This window comes from Boleophthalmus pectinirostris, unplaced genomic scaffold (genome assembly GCF_026225935.1).
Source record: "Boleophthalmus pectinirostris isolate CB_2022bp ecotype Guang Dong unplaced genomic scaffold, ASM2622593v1 HiC_scaffold_14, whole genome shotgun sequence".
Taxonomy (NCBI): Eukaryota; Metazoa; Chordata; class Actinopteri; order Gobiiformes; family Gobiidae; genus Boleophthalmus; species Boleophthalmus pectinirostris.
Window position 1 is genome coordinate 31,367,761 of NW_026571047.1, and position 21,015 is coordinate 31,388,775.

Consider the following 21,015-nt stretch of genomic DNA (forward strand, 5'->3'; position numbering starts at 1 on the left):
CAGGCGCTGCAGTTGGACGTACTACCTTAAGGGCGCTGTACCTGATTTTTACAGTCTTAAAAATGTGAAAAACAGTGAAAAAAAGTGCGTATGACAGTTTTTTTTCACAAATCAAGAAGCAATTTGTGAAAAAAAAAGTTCAAAAATACGTTGAAAATTTAAGGAAATACGTGGCATGTCTCATTTCTCTTTCCTCGCTTCCTTCTCCTTGGCTTCGTTCCTCAATTCGAGGATCTAAACTCCGCACTGAGTCCAATAAAGTTTGATTCTTTTCTCTGATCTTTGCTCCTGAAGACTCCCTCATGTTTACTCTGTTACACATTTGATTGACAGCTGAAAATTGAAGGATCGAGGAGAGGAATCAAGGAGAAGGAGGCGAGGAAAGAGAAATGAGAGATAATTGAATTCTATCCCAAAAGTTTGTCACAATTTACACGCAAGACACGCATTTTTCTGACACTTAGAACATTATTGCAACAAAATAAAGGTGCTTTCTTGTATTTTTTATTGTCAAATGAAAATGTCTGTGTACATTAGAAGAGTTTTGGCCCCGAGAACATCATGGGCCGTGTCTCTTTTCTGTTTCCTTGCTTCCTTCTCCTTCATTCCTTGATCCTCAGTCAAATGTGTCAAATGAAGTGTAGTCCCAAAGAAAACCACGAAATGAAGGAGCAAACCTGAGGGAGGCTTCAAGAGCAAACATCAGATACAAGAATCAAACTTTATTGGTCTCGGTGAGGGCCAAAACTCCTCTAATGTACACAGATATTTTTATATGACAACTAAAAATACAAAAAACAAACACCTTTATTTTGTTGAAATACACGCATTCCGGATTTCGGACTTTCGGTCATCGCGCAATGCATTCTGAGAAGGATCCTCCGAAAAAGTGAGCATCAAACCTCCATGTTTGTTTTCTCAGTGGGATGTGTCTATTGTCAAAGCCGACCTTTTTTCGAAGTCTTTTGAACCACATCGCTTTTGTTTATGGTTCTGATATCGTCATGTTTTAGTTTTGGGATTCGGACATCGTAATTGTGCGGTTGCTGGATCCTAACAGCGGAAAACGGCTCGAGAAACGGGCTTCGAAACTTTGTGAACTCCTTGGTTTCGAATTTAAAAAGTCAATGCCAAAGCGAAAGGCACCAGCTGTTCACCAAGAAACACCTTCCACTGCAAAGAGACCAAGACGTGATGTTGCTGTAAAACCACAAGAACAAGAGAGTGCAGCTCAGTCTGTTTGTCTTCTGCACCTCTCACTTAACAAACGGGATCCCGCTTTGTTGTTGCTCCACATACAAAATGTTCGCTGCAAACTCTGGATAATTTCTTAGGCAGCCAAAGATTTCCTTTTTGGTCCTTCCTTTGGATCAGTCTTGCCCATCGCCTTCACCTTTCACTATTTTTCAATTCTGTTGGGAAGAGAAACAGTTTGAACAGAGGTTTGCAGTCACACACATCTGATTCACTTTTGCATTTATGGAGTTCGCAAACACATTTCTCGAGCCGGTTTCCGCTGTTAGAACATCCAACAACCACACAATTAACGATGTCCGAATCCCAAAACTAAAATATGACAATATCAGAATCAGAAACAAAAGCGATACGGTTCAAAAGACTTGAAAAGATCGGATTTGTCAATAGACGCATCCCACTGGGAAAACAAACATGGCGGTTTGATGCTCACTTTTTTGGAGGATCGTCCCAGTATGAATTACGCTATGACCGGAAATCCGAAATTCAGGATGCATGTATAATGTTCACAGTGTCCGAAAAATGGTTTTTTTACTTGTAAATTGGGTTATGGAATTCCCAGAGTGTGATTTCCGAGCAGGATGTTTAATTGTAAACCTCCAAATTGGCCAGACTGGGAGAAAAATAGTTAAATTTCAACTTAAAACTCTTAAATATAAAGTTTTTTACTATCTGTCATCGGCATTTTTATTCCTCACTTACCTTATGCATTCAGAGTGTCCTAAATATTCACCATGCCAACTTTCAGAGGCCAGGGCGGAGTTTTTACCCTCACAGCAACTAGCATGCCAACTGTGCACTTCCTGATTTGATGAAGACAGCACACTGCAGACTCATTTTGACCATATGTTGGGAAAAAAATCGGGTACAGGCCCTTTAAATGGCTTTTTTCAGAGATTTCACATTATTTCTGCATAGTTTAAAATATAAAATGTGCATTGACATTGCAAAATAAAATGTAAAATTTGCATATAAATTAAAGGAAGCATTCATTGAGGTCCTTAATCCAGCGCTACGATATTATTTTCCAAATTTGTTAATGCTATCTTGCAAAGTTATAATTACAATATTCTTCTTTTGTTTTTTTTGGCACAGACTCTAATATTTTTCTAATTTAAAGTTGTTTGCGACAGGAAGACCAACTAAACTGGGATTTTGTTAATACATAAAAGTTCATATTAGCCTAAGTATTGATTAAACGTATTGATAAATTCCAGAGGAGGTTTCTCGAGGAGTCCAGTGCATTGGTTTGTATTTACAGCCAGTAGTTCAACATGTCCAAGAAACCTGAAGAGAAACGACAAAAGTACACATGTTTAATTAGTCTGTGAGGAAACTACAACGATACTGAGTCACTCAATCAAATACTGCTGTTTTTAAAGTACATTATGCAGGTTTGTGTGGCCAAGTCTTGGGTAGTACTTGGACAAGAGGCCGTGGAGAATATCAGGTGCCAGAGTGGAGCAGCAGGGGCAAAAACTGTCATTGTTTTCTTACGTAAGACACTTCACCAATATTACCTAACATGAATGTGGTGTCAGAGGAGCCGATGGAGCAGAGTGACCGCCTCACTTCTGTCAGTCTGCCCCAGGGCCACTGAGTGAACGGAGTGAATAAAAACTACATTGAATTGTAAAGCCACTTTGAGTGTGTGGAAAAAAGCTGTATTAAACAAATGAATTATTGTGGAAAACTGACTTTTTGAGCTTATGATTATGTTTTTTATTGTTCATTCCAACTAGTGACAATGCCTGAATACTGCACTGGAAATGGAGGTGTAGTTTAAGGGCGACTCACACTAGGAATTTAGAGCCGTGTTGTGCTCAAGCACGATTGCTGTGGGTTTTATGTTCCACACTCACACCTGCACAACCAAACCGAGCCACGGCTGATGACATCAGCACATGGCGCTGTTTGTTTACATGTGCTAACGCTTTTAGTGGAGAAAAAAAGTCCAGCTGCAGAAATATCTATTAAATAGTGAGGCTCATGTACGTCCTTTTATGATATGTGCTCCTCTGTGAGTTTATGAAGATAAATACAGTGTGGAGAAGTGAGTACAGCCAGAGACCAGAGGCAGCAAAACTTCTGTCTGTCACTGTCCTTATTGAAGGTAAACGCAGATTCACTGTGTGTTTTAGAGCGAAGTTCATTCACTGTTTTCCTCGTATGAGTAACATCAGAGCACACACAGGGCTTGTATAGTAAAGTCATGTGTGTGCACGTACATGAGTTCTGTGTTGTACTTTGGCCCACCTCCTCCAATCAGTCCAAAGTCCCAACCGTGCCGTGCTCGGGCACAATTTGTTTACGTTCACCCTGGACAAACGTACGGCGCTTTAAGGGCGATCTGTGCTTGGGCACGGTTCTAAAGTCCTCATGTGAGTGCACCCTTAGTGTGTTTTCCAAATGAATATATTATTTTTTAATAACATGTTTAAGATGCCAATTAAAGCCACAATATGTCCAGCTATGTTAGTTGTTATCTCTAAGTACCTGACTGTTCACTGCATAAATAACACTGCTCATATGAAGGTGACAAATTCCCCACAGACACACAAGAAAAACAGTGTGGAGGGGATCCTCAGAAGTTATTAAAAAAAGAAAAGGACCATACTTTGCACTAACAACAAACTAATTATATTTTACAACACTAAATACTGAGTAAATTGTCAGAGGCAGTGTTTTAAGGTAAAGTAGAGTAAAAATACCGTACCGTAAATTCACTGTAGAGGTTGAAGTTCTTTGTCAGTGAATCGAGGCTGATATCTCAGAGAGTTTGGCACAGCTCGGGGTCCGGGCCCTCTGAGCTCTTTCATACAGGTCTGAGTCTCCAAAGTATCGCGCTCTGTACAACATGCCCTCCTCTGCAAAGAAACACACAAACATTATTAAAACACTATAAACACGCCCTCCTCTGTAAAGGAAACAAAACACACACAAATAATTAAAAATATGACTAAGAATATGCCCTATCCTCTCTGATAACTATACAACAGGCCCTAGTCTGGAAAGGAAATTTTAAATGTACTTTTTCAATATGTTTCAAAATAAAAATGTCAACTTTTAAATATTCAGCACAAATATTTTCAAGCCCTGGTGAGGTTTACACTTCAGAAATAAAAGAGAGGAGGTTTTGATTAGTTTAATTCTGATCAGTTCATTGCACTATTTCCTCCTTCTTTCATATGAAAATTGACAATAAACTTTTATAATTTTATTTTTTACTTTGTTACTAAGTTAGGTTGGATCACATTGGATCGATTGTGTCTGCCTTGGCATCTCTTGCTAATTTTTTTTACTCTGAATTTTACACTTGAATTTGAGGGCTTGGAAATATTTGTGTTGAATATTTAAAAGGTGATTAAAAATAAATAAATAATTTAACAACACTTTGAAAACCAAGACTAAACCAGGACTAAATCAAGACCAAACCAGGACTAAACTAGGACTAAACCAGGACTAAACTAGGTCTAAATCAGGACTAAGCCATGACTAAAGCAGGACTAAACTAGGTCTAAACCAGGACTAAACCAGGACTAAACAAGGTCTAAATCAGGACTAAACCAAGAATAAACCAGGACTAAACTAGGTCTAAACCAAGACTAAATCAAGACTAAACTAGGTATAAACCAGGACTAAACTAGGTCTAAACCAGGAATAAACCAGGACTAAACTGGGTCTAAACCAGGACAAAACCAGGACTAAACTACAGTAGGTCTAAACCAGGACTATTTCCTATAAAATTTTTCACTGCAAATTTTCTGCTCTAAATTTTGACTGTTGAATTTGAAACCTTGAAAATATTTGTGCTGAATATTTAAAAAGTGATTTTTTTATATTGAATTTTAAACACTTCGAAAACGTACACTTAAAATTTCATCAACTGCCATTCAGTATAAAAAAATAATTCAAACATGTTTTTTCAGAGTTGGTGAGAAATTCAACGGCATTTAAAAATCTAAATCTGATGAAAGAAATTATCTTCCATATGCCAAAAACATTTAAAATAATCTGAAAAAATACAAAATGGATTTAAAGAGCACAATTTCAGACGCATGTGATCAGTACGAGGGAGAAGGACTTTTTTAAACAAATCTCAATGTTGTAGTTTGAGATAAATCCGTTTTTTATGGTCAGATTGTATTAGATTAAAACTTTAAAGTCTTATTTGAGCTTTCGGGTTTTATTTGTGTGTTGTTTTTACTCTGTTGTTTCTCTTTCCAGCAGTTGTTTCTCAGGTTGGAGATGTAGTCCTCCTCCACGCTCCGCTCCAGGTTCTTCAGGTTCATTCCGCTCCATTCTTTAGAAAAATGTTCCCCCACGAAGTACGGGACCCTCAGCTTCTCCGTCAGACGCTTCTGGGAGTAACCCGCCGACCTGGACGCAAACGGAGATCGAAATTTTGTTAAATTTTTACTCAAGGTTCAGGTTTTTTTCTAATTGTCAATAGTAAACTTTTAATGGAGAAATTTACAGACAAAGATTATGAAAATAGGATTGAAAGTCTCATTTATTTGGTATTAAAGATGTAGCATGGACCAGGACTAAACCAGGACTAAACTAGGTCTAAACCAGGACTAAACCAAAGCTAAACCAAGACTAAACCAGAACTAAACCAGAATTAAACCAAGACTAAACCAGGACTAAACAAAAACTAAACCAGGACTAAACCAGAACTAAACCAGAATTAAACCAAGACTAAACCAGGACTAAACAAAGACTAAGCCAGACCTAAACCAGGATTAAACCAGGGCTAAGCAAGAACTAAACCAGTACTAAACCAAGACTAAATCAGGATTAAACCAGACCTAAACCAAGACTAAAAACAAAGACTAAACCAGAGCTAAACCAGGATTAAACCAAGACTAAACCAGGGCTAAACCCAGACTAAATCAGGACTAAACTAGGTCTAAACCAGACCTAAACCAAGACTAAACCCGGGCTAAACCAGGTCTAAACCAGGACTAAACCAGAACTAAACCAGAATTAAACCAAGACTAAACAAAGGCTAAACCAGAGCTAAACCAGGATTAAACCAAGACTAAACCAGGGCTAAACCCAGACTAAATCAGGACTAAACTAGGTCTAAACCAGACCTAAACCAAGACTAAACCCGGGCTAAACCAGGTCTAAACCAGGACTAAACCAGAACTAAACCAGAATTAAACCAAGACTAAACAAAGGCTAAATCAGGACTAAACCAGGATTAAACCTGGACTAAACTAGGTCTAAACCGGGACTAAACCAGGACAAAGTCAGAACAAGAAAATTTTGTTTAATTTTTTACTCAAGATTCATTTTTTTCTAATCGTGAGTGAAAAATAGAAAGTTGCACTGCATGTCTTTAGTCAAACTGAAAAAAACAAAACCTGTAATATTTTTTGCTTTCTCGCCCAAACCCAAGACGAGGAGAACAATGAGAATGACGAAAGAATCATGAGGTGGAACAGAAGAGGAGGATGAAAAACAGAGGAGAGAGAGAGAGAGGAGAGTGTGTGGACGATGAGTCAGATTCAGATGGAGAAGAAGAAGAAGAAGAGGAGGAGGAACTGTGAAAAACGAGGGACTCAGCACAACAACACAAGTGTAATTATTCGTCACTTTGTCTCCGTGTGAATGTGTGAATGTGTGAGTGAGTGAGTGAGTGTGAGTGAGTGTGGAGTCAGAGGGTTCGTGGCGTAGACCAGCAGCCTCGTCAGGACTCGTTTACTACTAATGTTTAAATAATGCAGTAATAATACTTCTGATACTTCCCAGTGTCCTAAAAACTTAAACCTATTGCATTCTCATAGGATTTGATTAGATTTATTTATTGTCATTTTCAGGTAAAAAAAAAAAAAAAAAAAAAAGCAACTCACAGATTAAGCAACATAACAGAAAGGCTAAACCAGGATTAAACTAGGTCTAAACTAGGACTAAACTAGGTCTAAACTAGGTCTAAACCAGGACTAATCAAAACTAAACTAGGACTAAATCAAGACTAAACCAGGACTAAACTAGGTCTAAAGCAGGACTAAACCAGGACTAAACTAGGTCTAAATCAGGACTAAACCAAGACTAAACCAGGACTAAACCAGGTCTAAATCAAGACTAAACCAAGACTAAACCAGGACTAAATCAGGACTAAATCAAGACTAAATCAGGACTAAACTTGGTCTAAATCAGGACTAAACCAAGACTAAACCAGGACTAAGCCAGGACTAAACCAGGTCTAAATCAAGACTAAACCAAGACTAAACCAGGACTAAATCAGGACTAAATCAAGACTAAAGCAGGACTAAACCAGGACTAAACTAGGACTAAACTTGGTCTAAATCAGGACTAAACTAAGACTAAACTAAGTCTAAATCAGGACTAAAACAAGACTAAACCAGGACTAAAGCAGGACTAAATCAGGATTAACTAGGTCTAAATCAAGACTAAAGCAGGACTAAACTAGGTCTAAATCAGGACTAAACCAAGACTAAACCAGGACTAAACCAGGTCTAAATCAAGACTAAACCAAGACTAAACCAGGACTAAATCAGGACTAAATCAAGACTAAAGCAGGACTAAATCAGGACTAAACTTGGTCTAAATCAGGACTAAACCAAGACTAAACTAGGACTAAGCCAGGACTAAACCAGGTCTAAATCAAGACTAAACCAAGACTAAACCAGGACTAAATCAGGATTAAATCAAGACTAAAGCAGGACTAAACCAGGACTAAACTAGGACTAAACTTGGTCTAAATCAGGACTAAACCAGGACTAAACTAAGTCTAAATCAGGACTAAAACAAGACTAAACCAGGACTAAAGCAGGACTAAATCAGGACTAAACTTGGTCTAAATCAGGACTAAACCAGGTCTAAATCAAGACTAAACCAAGACTAAACCAGGACTAAATCAAGACTAAAGCAGGACTAAATCAGGACTAAAATTGGTCTAAATCAGGACTAAACCAAGACTAAACCAGGACTAAATCAGGACTAAACATGGTCTAAATCAGGACTAAACCAGGACTAAACTAGGTCTAAATCAGGACTAAACCAAGACTAAACCAGGACTAAACCAGGACTAAACTTGGTCTAAATCAGGACTAAACCAAGACTAAACTAGGACTAAACCAGGACTAAACCAGGTCTAAATCAAGACTAAACCAAGACTAAACCAGGACTAAACCAGGACTAAATCAAGACTAAACCAGGACTAAACCAGGACTAAACCAGGTCTAAATCAAGACTAAACCAGGACTAAACCAGAACTAAATCAGGACTAAACCAAGACTAAACCAGGACTAAACCAGGATTTAACTAGGTCTAAATCAAGACTAAGCAAAGACTAAACCAGGACTAAACTACTACTTTACTACTGCTGAGTGAAGTTTAATGTTTAAGTAATGCAGTAATAATACTTCCGATACTTCCTAGTGTCCTAAAAATCTATTGCATTCTCATAAGATTTGATTAGATTTATTTATTGTCATTTTCAGGTAAAAAAAAAAAAAAAAAAAAAAAGCAACTCCCAGATTAAACAACATTATGTAACAGAAAGGCTAATATAATATGTGCGTTACATGTTCAGTGTGATCGTTTTAACAGCTTGTGGATCAAAGCTGTTTTTCACTCTAGTTCTAATAATTAACATATTTAGTGTGGGTGTGCTTTAAAAAATAGTTACCATATGTAATAATTTAATTTCCAGTCCTAATATTTAAAACCTGATTTACTGTACACGACCGGTCAAAAGTTTCAGAACACCACACTTTTTCAGTTTGTTTACTGTTTACTGTTGATCAAAACGGATTCTAAACTTTAAGATTCATGAAAGTGTCCACCTTTGGTAGATATAAAAGCTGAACACACCTGTGGCTCGTTCTTTTTACAACAGAAATCAAATGTTCTTCAGAAAGTTCTTCCCAAGTCTGTTGCAGAAGTTTCCGTAAATGTGTGGCACTTGTCGGTTGCTTCACTCTTCTGTCCAGTTCATCCCAAACCAGCTCGATGAGGTTTAAGTCTGGACACTGTGCTGCTGCTGGACACTCCAGGTTTTCAAGCTTTACCATCTTGTTCTTTTTTCCTGAGGTAGTTTTGGCAGAGCTTGGACTTGTGTTTTGTTTCTTTTATCTTTTTTTTTTTAACCTCAGTCTGTTCAGTTCTTACCTTTGAACCATTTCAAGCTCCTCATTGGAAGTGCAATAAATAACCGGAAAAATGAGGGTGTTCTAAAACTTTTGACCAGACTTCTTCACACTCTGTAGCTGAGTCTATGTGTGGATGGATGTACAAATGAGTTATATAAATAAATACTTATATTAAACTTGTCAGTTGATTCTGGGAAAGTACTTTAGAAAGTTAGTAGGCAGTGTGACCACAGATGAACGATGAAAACTACTGTTTTTTTTTGTTTCAAATTGACTTGAATTTATAAATATTCTTATTTGTTATTCGAGATAATGAGTACTGATACAGGAAAAACCAAAGTACTGTGCAGGTACCAGAACCAAAAATAGGTATAATTTGACTGGTGGTACCTAAAATAATAAAAGGTGCCAGCACTACTCATGTCTATAGCTGAGGTTGTAGTTTGTATGTATATGGTGTTATGTGTACAGATATATTTGTATATATTTATATTATATTGACCAGGAGTCACCAAACTGTAGCTCAGGAGCTACCAGTAGCTTTCCACCCCCTTACAAGTAGCTCACCAAGTGATTTCTGAATTATACGTACTGTATTGAATAACTCTACTACTGTAACTATTTTATTTTGAACTTTGTGCTCTAATAAATAGATAATGGCTTTAAGTTTTATATCTAACTGTACATTGAAGGCTTACCCTCTTATACTGACTCAATTTCTTGTGACCGCTAAAATGATTCATTTTGTAAAGGTAACTCCCCAGACGCAAAAGATTGGAGATCCCTGATACAGACTCACGATCTGTAGCTGAGGCTGTAGGCTGCATATGGTGTCATGTGTGGTTAAATACAGATATATTTTGTATATATTGTGTAGACTCACGGTCTGTAGCTGAGGCTGTAGGCTGGACTGTGGCCCATAAGTTGACTCAGAGCTGAGACTATGACCAGGATCAGGATCGGCATCACCTGCACGAACAGAGCCAGACCGCCCTGAAAGAGAGAGAGAGAGAGAAAACATTATAACACAAAAACAAACTATTTCTGTACATAACAATCAGTAAATATATGCTAAATAAATCACGTTGCAAATACCTAACCCTTTTCATACTGAAACTACCCCTCAACAGACACTGATAATGCAATAAGTCATCTAACGCCGACAATTTTACTACTTGATGCAACAAAAATGTCAGTACCTAATGGTCTTGTTTTTTCTTTCTCAAAAAAAAAAATCCAAGGCACAAACAGGTAGATTAATAACTAAATGTCTCCCTCTAGTGGTGAGTGATAGAAACAGCAGGGCCTGTGACTCACATCTCTCTGGCGTTCTCTTCTGGGAGGAGGTCTCTGGTACCTGGTTCTGGTGTGAGTGTATGCATGACCATTACCTGAAAGAATCAAAATCTGACTTACAAAGATTATGCAACAAAATTATACTTAAGTACAGACTAGTCTACAAAATCTAATAATAGTCAGGTAAAAGAAAAAACATTTACTTCCCATGGGTTACCAGGATTTCTAACCTTGACCTTAATCAATGATACACTGCATATTTAAGATGAGTTCTTCTCTTCTCTTAACAACATACATGAAGTGCTCCACTGTGTTTTTAAACTCCACACACCTTCACTAGAATCATTTGGATGATTTCAGAAATTGACATTTCTCTGATTTCTCTACTGAACTAAAGGTAAAAGCAGCTGTTAACTTGGAAACTACCGCTTCATGTAAGTAAGTCTTTATTTATATAGCACTTTAACAGACATTTCTGCCCCCAAAGACGCTTTACACTTTATTCATTCACTCTATACCTGGTGATGGTAAGCTACTATTGTAGCCACAGCTGCCCTGGGGCACACGGACAGAAGCACAGCTGCCATTCCACTCGGCGCCATCGGTCCCTCTGACCACCACCATCACTCACACACTTTCATACTAGGCAAATGGGGCAAAGTGTCTTGCCTAAGGACACAATGACTGAATTGATTGTATTTTTAACTGACCATGACTATCAACTGTTTATGGAGACCTATGCAGCATGTTTGGGTTGATGGGGGAAACCCATCCAGACACGGGGAGAAACATGCAAACTCCACACAGAAAGGCCCGGGCGACCTGGGGATTGAACCCAGAACCTTCTTGCTGTGAGGCATGAGTGCTCAGCCACCGTGACATCACAAAGTGGAAGACTAATAATAAAGAGTCACTTAAACATGTGTGAATGAAAGAAAACAAAACTCCAGGTCTGTTTTCGAGGAGGTAACGACATTATAACACGACTTAAACCTCACAAGAGTCAATTTTGTGTAATATAGGACCTTTAAGTCTGATGATGATGTAAAGTTGGACTCACTTGTTGGATATCCTCCTCCAAAGAACATGTTAAACAGATCCTCAGGTGAGATGTCCGGTTCAAACGTGTTGTGATTAGTCCCGGGTCTGTGGGGGTGTGGCCGCTCCTCGCCGTATTCATCGTACTGTCTGCGCTTGGTCGAGTTACTCAGGACGGCGTACGCGTTTCCGATGGCTGAAGAGGGAAATAAACCAATATAAACTGGTATATTTTGAAAAATGATTGTACAAGAGTTGTCTCATGAAGAAATCAGGGCTAAACCAGGACTAAATTAGAACTTAACCAGGACTAAATAAGAAGGATTTAAGTAGCTCTATGTCAGGAGTGGTCCAATCAAAAACTGTTAAACTCGTAGGCTATTGAACCAGTACTAAACCAGGACTAAACCAAGATCAAACCAGGACTAAACCAAGATCAAACCAGGACTAAACCAAGATCAAACCAGGACTAAAAACCAAGAAAACCAGGCTAAACCAGGACTAACCAGGACTAAAACCAAGACTAAACCAAGACTAAACCAGGGCTAAACCAGGACTAAACCAAGATCAAACCAGGACTAAACCAAGACTAAACCAGGACTAAACCACCAGGGCTAAACCCTAAACCAGGACTAAACCAGGACTAAACCCTAAACCAGGACTAAACCAGAAGTAAACCAGGACTAAACCAAGATAAAACCAGGACTAAACCAGGGCTAAACCAGGACTAAACCAAGGCTAAATCAGGGCTACACCAGGACTAAACCAGGACTAAACCAAAACCAAACCAGGACTAAACCAAGGCTAAATCAGGGCTAAACCAGAAATAAACCAGGACAAAATCTGGGCTAAACCAGGTTTAAACCAGGAATAACCTAAGGCTAAAACAGAACTAAACCATGTCTAAACCAGGACTAAACCAGGAGTAAACCAGAGCTAAACCAAGACTAAACCAGGGCTAAACCAGAACTAAACCAGGACTAAACCTAAACTGATCCAGGACTAAACCAACCAGACAACCAACAAGACTGGGACTAGAGGTTCTAGAGCTGAACTTAACCAGGTGTAAAACAGGTTGTATTTCTGTTCCATAAATGTGATTTACACTTTAATTTCTCATCAGTTCATAAAAAAAAAACATGTATAAAACAAAAGTCCCACATCTATAGACTAAATACTGCTGTTAAGTTTGGAAAAAGACAAATGTACCTTTAAAAGCCTCTGTTGCTCCCGGCGCGTGGTTTTTGTCCGGGTGGAACTTCAGAGCCAGTTTCCTGTACGATCTTTTGAGTTCATCGTCTGAGGCGTCCTTCTGCACCCCCAGGATCTCGTAGAAGTCTTTACACTGTTTTACCCTGAGAATAACCACACAAAACACACAAATAAATCATACAAATACTCAGAATGTATGACCGATGCTTCTTTTTAACAAACAACTTATTATTATTATAGTTATTTATTACTGTTTTCTATTTTTGCAACCACCGGAACATAATTTTGAACTTTTGTTGATAAGAAATGATTGACTTCAGGGATGAAAACATGATTTTTAATGTTGTTGTTCTGTTTTGTGTCTGCCCTTTACACTTCGTGCCTCATTTGCATTTATGTTCTGATCCTGTCAAACCCAGAACCTTCTTGCTGTGTTCAGCCAACGTGCCGTTATGAGACAAATCTGAGAGAGAAAGGTGTTTTTTGAGCAGTTTTTTGAAGGTGTTTCATGAGTCTGAGTTTCTGACGTGAAGGGGGAGAGAGTTCCAGAGGGTGGGGGCGGCCAATTTCAAAGGATCAATAAAGTTTTCGACACTAAACTAAAGATGGTTAGACAGTAAATGTACTAATGTTAAACCAGATTTTGTTTCTATTAGTAACTAAACCCTTGAACTTGCTATACAACAATACACAATTCTTAATTTTAATCATGTTCATTTGACCTGCTTCATCTGTATTAAATATTATTATAGATCTATAGAATGTTCCCTCACACACAAACATAAACTCAAACACACAAACACAGACTGAGGAGAAACAGGGACATGGTGCTGTTGCCCTTGAAACTAAACCAGCTATTTTTACACAGATGGTGAATCATCTGCACCTTCACTGCCTGAAATTTTACAAAACATTGCAAGCAGCAAGAATCTAGTTAATGTAACATGGATGTTTACTTTATTCTATAGACCAAGTTAATATTACCTAATTTTCAGATTATAAATTGGACTTTTTTTCATGGTTTGGGTGTTTCCTGAGACTTATCCTCTGGTGCGATTTATATATTAAAATGTTGAGAGTGAAGTGTGGAGAGGTTCTAGTCTTGTGTGTGAGTATCTGCTGCTCCTGTTCCTCCTGTACCACTGTCACTTGGCTCTACTGCACATGTCTCCTGCAGAAAGAGCCTCTGTCCTGTCTGTATCATGTCAGTCGATCGCACCATTACTTCTGCACCACTGAACAATTTAACATTTAAACAAACAGAGAAGACTGAACACAAACGCCCCCAAAAAGAAAATCATATTTTGCAGATTACAAACTGCAAGTCGTGAAATCTGCAGCTGAAAATGATAATCGAGCAGCAGAAAGAAAGTTTGGGCTGAGAGAGAAACTTGTGACACTGGGAGGATGCACCATGAAAGTTTCCTGAAGTCACTGGATGGATGGACAAAGCCTGAAACTTCAGTGACACTGAAACCATCCTGTCGGGATTCAGAAAGACCCGAATAATTCTAACTGGAACTGATGCTGAGTCTGACGACAGCGACACAGAAGAGGAAGCGGCGCTCTGTTTACCTCCGGAGGTCGTGGAGTTGCTCAGAAGTGACACCGAGGATGAAGAATTGAATGGATTTAGTGATTTGGAGTGAGATGGAGAGTTTGTTAAACTTGTTCTGTTCTGTTGTTTATGTTATAGTTTATCTGAAGAACTGTTCATATGTGACGTTAACAGTCTGATGTTCTCCGTTTTATTGTTTTTACTTGAACTTGACCTTTAAAGGAAATGTCGGTTCCTGGTCTCTGATTTTATAAAATAATTTCCCCTCCAAAAGTGCAACTTATATATGTTTTTTTTCTTCTTTACGCATTTTTTGGCTGGTGCGACTTATACTCCGGAGTCCAGAAAATATGGTAATCCAGTTTTACACCTGGTTTAGTTTTGATTAATTCCAAGATGGCTGCCTGGCACATCAACAAAATATATCTCCTTGATTTTTAGATCAGATTCTGTTTATTTCAGTGACTCGTGTGAAATGCAGGAGCTCACTGGTCATATATTATTGGTGCATTACTTTTTACAACTTTTGTCTTATTAGAAGAAAGCACAAAGTTCAAATTAGGTTTCAGATGAACACACTTTAGCGCTTTTGCTCATTGATTTAGTTTTTTTCCCATCAGCAGGCAGCCGTATTTGTTTTCATACAGCTGCACCATGCATGTCCCTGATTGGCTGATCCACCTGTCAATCAAGTATTACAGAAGCGTGTATTCTGGATCCCAGGAAAGCGAGATGGTACACTCACACACTAATATTTTATGAGATGGCAAAAACTGAGAATGTTATCCCCTTTTTAGCAGATCTAATGTTTATTTTATTTCTTTTTAATTACACACAATATCTTACAGTTTTTTTTGCATACGCTCCAATTGAAACAACATTTTTTTATTTTATAGGATGGATGTGTTATAGTATTTTCTGCTTTAAACCTTTTCTGGTCTGAGTCCTGTCATAAAGTGATCAATATTTCATTTTGTGTGCGCTTCCTGAGTCCTGAATGATACATGCACTTTCAGATATTAATAAACCGTCGTCCTGTATCTGTTAATGGAGACTAACCCTTTAAAACTTGACCTCTGCTCTTGAAAACTGGAATAAGCCCAGAAAATCAGCCATGTTTTACACTAACAGCCGATACAGTGGTGGTGTTTCAAATTTATCTCGTCTTATCAGCTCATTCTCTGTCTATAAACTGCCTCTTACCTCCGTACCGCCTCCACTTGTTCTGTTGTGTAGGATTTCTGGTTCTCCGACGGCTTTTCCTCTGGTTTTGGATCTTCTCGAGGACTTTGGTATCTCTGTCTCGGTTCGGACGTTGAATTGAAATGCGTGTGGTTGTTATTTCGGGGTCTAAATCCATTCTTTGAGATCAGGTCCTGCAAGACTACAAGAAGAAAACAAAAAGAAAGCTTGGGTTAATGTTAAGATAAATATATGTAACAAGAAGGCAATCACACAAACACAGTCCCCTCCCTCTCCTCGTATTCGTCAGTGTTCGTCATAAAATGGACTAAGATTTGGGACTTGGGATTCGACTTGGACTCACAGGTCAGTGACTTGGGGCTTGACTCAGACTTGAGCCCTGTGACTTGAAAAGACTTGATGCTTCTCCTAAAAATATATGTATGTTTTTAGAAAATACTTTTCTCTTTACAGTTGATACATGTGGTGCTTAATTTTAAAGGAACAAACTGGAACATGTCCGTCCCACTTCTCTGTTTGTTACTTTGGATGTAACTGAAGTATTGTGATGTGGTATCATCAAATGTACTACAGAAATAAAAAAATAAAAAAAACAATACAGTAAAACAGAGGGAACTACAAAGAACTAAATAGAACATGATCCTTCCATTTCAGTCCAGACTCACAACATAACTGTTATTAAGCACTTTTAAATCTTCATACAAATTTTAAAAAATACATTTCTACAACTCTTATATAAATACTCAAATATAAATATCCATCTGTCTATTTTCTTCCACTTATCCAGGGCCGGGTCACAGGGGCAGCAGTCTAAGCAGGGACTCCCAGACTTCCTTCACCCGAGACACTTCCTCCAGCTCCTCTGGGGGGACCTTGAGGAGTTCCCAGGCCAGCCCTGAGACATAGTCCCTCCAGTGTGTCCTGGATCTTCCCCAAGGTCTCCTCCTGGTGGGACATGCCCAGAACACTGCCCAGGAGGAGCCTTAACTGGCTCCTCTCGACGAGAAGGAGCAGCGGCTCTACTCCGAGCTCCTCCTGTGTGACTGAGCTCCGTATCTCTAAGGGAGCATCCAGACACCCTGTGAAGGAAACTCATTTCGGCCGCTTGTATCTGCGATCTCGTCCTTTCGGTCATTACCCAAAATAAATATATATAAATAAATACCCATTTATAAATACACCATGACCTTTTCCATCCTCCCTCCTTTGGTAGGAAAACAGCACCAAAACCTGTATAAATCAGCTCAGTGGACACGTTACAGCAACTTCACATGACTCTGAGGAAGAGCGCAGGGAGCGGTCCAAACTGTCAGGTCTGAAAACAAACTCTTGGTCTGAACGAACCTAATAACATAAATTATCACAAGACCAAATGAACCTCACTGGACTATTAGGCACTTTAATACTTTTACTTAAGTAGATTTTTTCATGTGATACTTTTACTTCAAGTTTCAAGGTTCTTTATTTGAAGAACCTTGAACTTTGGACCTTGAAGTAAAAGTATCACGTGAAAAAATCTTCGGTTGCTCTGGTATCTGTACTTTTACTTAAGTAGCAAAATACTTCTTCCATCAGTGCTCGGTCCAGACCCGGTCCTGTTTAGTTTCAGAGCTGAGACCAGATGAGACTCTTGCAGGAGCTCTGTCTTTGTCTTTGGCGTCTGTTTATGCATGAATTATAAAACAGCATCTTAAACAGGTCCAGGCCCAGGATCTAATGAACCTGTGATACATTATAGATACAAGACAACACTGACTCTGAACTCACTGTACCAGACTGTCAAACATTTAAAGATCCACTGTGTAACTTTTCTGGAGGAGGGTCCGTCAAATCCTTTTCTCCATACAGATGTTGCTTGCTTGCTCTTGCTTTATCTGGAATGTTTCACAGTGTGGCATTAAACCTTTCTGTCTTCACGGAGACCAAACCAGACCAAGTTACAGGTCAGGTCTGTGGAGAGGCGACCCCGTTCACAGTCAGAATGTTGTTGTTTTTTTAAGGTGTTTTTGGAACTATAAAATCACTAGTAACTGAATAAGTGAAAACACTCATTTCCACCTTGTGACGTCATGAAGTGGTAAACCAGGGCTAGAACAGGACCAAACCAGGACTAAACCAGAACTAAACCAGGACTAAACCAGAACTAAACCAGGAGCAAACCAGGGCTAGAACAGGACCAAACCAGGACTAAACCAGAACTAAACCAGAACTAAACCAGGGCTAGAACAGGACCAAACCAGGACTAAACCAGAACTAAACCAGGACTGGAACAAAACTAAACTAGAACTAAACCAGAAATAAACCAGGACAAAACCAAGGCTGAACCAGGACTAAACCAGGACTAAACCAAGACCAAACCTGGACCAAACCAAGACTAGAACAAGACCAAATCAGGACTAGGAATAAACTAAACCAGGATTAAACCAGGACCAAACCAGGAGCAGAACAGGATTAAACTAGGACTAAACCAGGACCAAACCAGGGCTAGAAAAAGACCAAACCAGGAAAAAAACAGGATAAAACTAAACCAGGATTAAACCAGGACTAGAACAAGACCAAACCAGGAGCAGAACAGGACCAAACCAGGACTAAACCAGAACTAAACCAGGAGCAAACCAGGGCTAGAACAGGACCAAACCAGAACTAAACCAGGAGCAAACCAGGGCTAGAACAGGACCAAACCAGGACTAGAACAGGAAAAAAACACGACTAAACCAGAGCTAAACTAGGACTAGAACAGGACAAGACCAAACCAGAACTAAACTAGAACTAAACCAAGACTAAACAAGGACTAAACCAGAACTAAACCAGGACTGGAACAAAACTAAACTAGAACTAAACCAGAAATAAACCAGGACAAAACCAAGGCTGAACCAGGACTAAACCAAGACCAAACCTGGACCAAACCAAGACTAGAACAAGACCAAATCAGGACTAGGAATAAACTAAACCAGGATTAAACCAGGACCAAACCAGGAGCAGAACAGGATTAAACTAGGACTAAACCAGGACCAAACCAGGGCTAGAAAAAGACCAAACCAGGACTAAACCAGGACTAAACTAAACCAGGATTAAACCAGGACTAGAACAAGACCAAACCAGGAGCAGAACAGGACCAAACCAAACCAGGAGTAAACCAGGACTGAACCAGCTGTAAATTGGGGAAGTGGCATCACCTGCTTGTCACCATGGAGATGGAAACGTTTAATGCCACACTGAGAAACACTCCAGACAAAAACTGCAACATCCTCAAGATAAATGATGCCCTAATCGAAAAGTTACACCGTTTAAAATAAAAAATAAAATATAATAATATGCCTTAAATTAGTCGTAAGCTACAAACTGCTATTGCTAACATACAGACACCTATTTGTAGCATCTTCCTCCTAAAATAAACCAAAATATAGATTTATTTATTTGACAATCGGTGCTAAAACTCTCAGTCTGCGCTAACACTGGAGCTAAACGTTGATCCGGGGGGAAGAGGCCGCGCATCTCCGGCCGCTGCAGGTGATGCTGATGCGGCCGCTGCGACCTCCAGTCCCCCGGGTCTCTCCCAGGTCTCTCCTCATCCTCCTCCTCCTCCATCTTCTCACCTCTGGCTTTCTCCGTCGGGAACAATCTCTGCGCCTTCTCCAGGAATCGAAGCGCTTTCTCGGGCTGGTCCCTGGTCAGAGCTTCGGCCGCGATCTCGACGCAGCGCTCCGCCTCGTCCCGGTTCACTTCCATCGCTGCGAATGCGTAAAATCGCCGAAAGAGCCGCGGATAAAGCCGAGCGCAAACGGGCTGGAGGTAAATAATGTCGCGGGGTGATGACGAAGCCGTGCTAAAACGAGTGGCATGGGTGGGAGCGGACAGATGGAGCGTGGAAAGAGGCAAAAACAGATGTCGCGCGGGGAATAAGATCCCGGTGCTGCGCCGAGCATTTTGAGATTGGAGTCACGGAGGTGTAGTGGCGGCGAGTGGACAGCAGAGGGAGGCAGAGGGCGAGGGGTTAAATGTGGGACAAAGTAAACCAGGACTAAACTAGGATTAAACCAGGACTAAAACAGGGCTAAAAGAGGACTAAACCAGGAGGACTAAACCAGAACTAAACCAGGACTAAAATAGGGTTAAAACAGGACTAATCCAGGACTAAACCAGGACTAACCTAGAGCTAAACCAGAATTAAACCAGAATTAAACCAGGACTAAACTAGGACTAAACTAGGATTAAACCAGGACTAAAACAGGGCTAAAAGAGGACTAAACCAGGAGGACTAAACCAGGAGGACTAAACCAGAACTAAACCAGGACTAAAATAGGGTTAAAACAGGACTAATCCAGGACTAAACCAGGACTAAACCAGGACTAACCTAGAGCTAAACCAGAATTAAACCAGAATTAAACCAGGACTAAACTAGGACTAAACTAGGATTAAACCAGGACTAAAACAGGGCTAAAAGAGGACTAAACCAGGAGGACTAAACCAGGAGGACTAAACCAGAACTAAACCAGGACTAAAACAGGGCTAAAAGAGGACTAAACCAGGAGGACTAAACCAGAACTAAACCAGGACTAAACAGGACAGGACTAATCCAGGACTAAACCAGGACTAACCTAGAGCTAAACCAGAATTAAACCAGGACTAAACTAGGACTAAACTAGGGCTAAAACAGGGCTAAAAGAGGACTAAACCAGGAGGACTAAACCAGGACTAAACTAGGACTAAACCAGGACTAAAATAGGGTTAAAACAGGATTTAAACATGACTAAAAGAGGACTAAACGAGGGCTAAATCAGGACTAAAAGAGGACTAAACCAGGAGGACTAAACCAGGACTAAACTAGGATTAAACGAGGACTAAAATAGGGTTAAAACAGGATTTAAACAGGACTAAAAGAGGACTAAACTAGGGGTAAAGCAGGACTAGAACAGGACTAATCCAGGACTAAACCAGGACTAACCTAGAGCTAAACCAGAATTAAACCAGGACTAAACTTGGATAAAACCAGAACTAAACTAGGGTTAAAACAGGATTTAAACAGAACTAAAAGAGGACTAAACTAGGGCTAAAACAGGGCTAAATCAGGACTAAAAGAGGACTAAACCAGGAGGACTAAAGCAGGACTAAACTAGGATTAAACCAGGACTAAAATAGGGTTAAAACAGGACTAATCCAGGACTAAACCAGGACTAACCTAGAGCTAAACCAGAATTAAACCAGGACTAAACTAGGGCTAAACTAGGGCTAAACCAAGACAAATCCAGGGCTAGAACAGTACCAAATCAGAGCTAAACCAGGACCAAATCAGGACTGAGCCAGGATCAAACCAGTGCTAAACCAGGA

At 39.6% G+C, this 21,015-nt stretch overlaps 1 protein-coding gene across 1 annotated transcript; it reads right to left on the minus strand.

Annotated features, from left to right (window-relative positions):
• Positions 1 to 1,776: 1,776 nt before the first annotated feature.
• On the minus strand, positions 1,777 to 19,635 carry dnajb12b (DnaJ heat shock protein family (Hsp40) member B12b). The gene is made up of 9 exons (XM_020923274.2): positions 19,284 to 19,635; positions 15,688 to 15,868; positions 12,924 to 13,069; positions 11,737 to 11,910; positions 10,698 to 10,771; positions 10,264 to 10,373; positions 5,462 to 5,634; positions 3,971 to 4,121; positions 1,777 to 2,541 (listed from the first exon to the last, which is right to left on the minus strand). Exons 1-8 carry the CDS (start codon positions 19,414 to 19,416, stop codon positions 4,003 to 4,005), a joined length of 1,110 nt encoding a protein of 369 aa, XP_020778933.1. The 5' UTR covers positions 19,417 to 19,635; the 3' UTR covers positions 1,777 to 2,541; positions 3,971 to 4,002.
• Between the last annotated feature and the right edge of the window lie 1,380 nt (positions 19,636 to 21,015).

Excerpts from the sequence above, each read along its gene's own strand:
- dnajb12b (XM_020923274.2), bottom strand. The coding sequence starts at position 19,416 with ATGGAAGTGAACCGGGACGAGGCGGAGCGCTGCGTCGAGATCGCGGCC. Across the intron at positions 13,070-15,687 it reads CAAGTGGAGGCGGTACGGAG|GGTAAAACAGTGTAAAGACT; the intron begins GTAAGAGGCAGT and ends GGTTATTCTCAG. Across the intron at positions 4,122-5,461 it reads CTGGAAAGAGAAACAACAGA|AGGAGGGCATGTTGTACAGA; the intron begins GTAAAAACAACA and ends GTTTCTTTGCAG.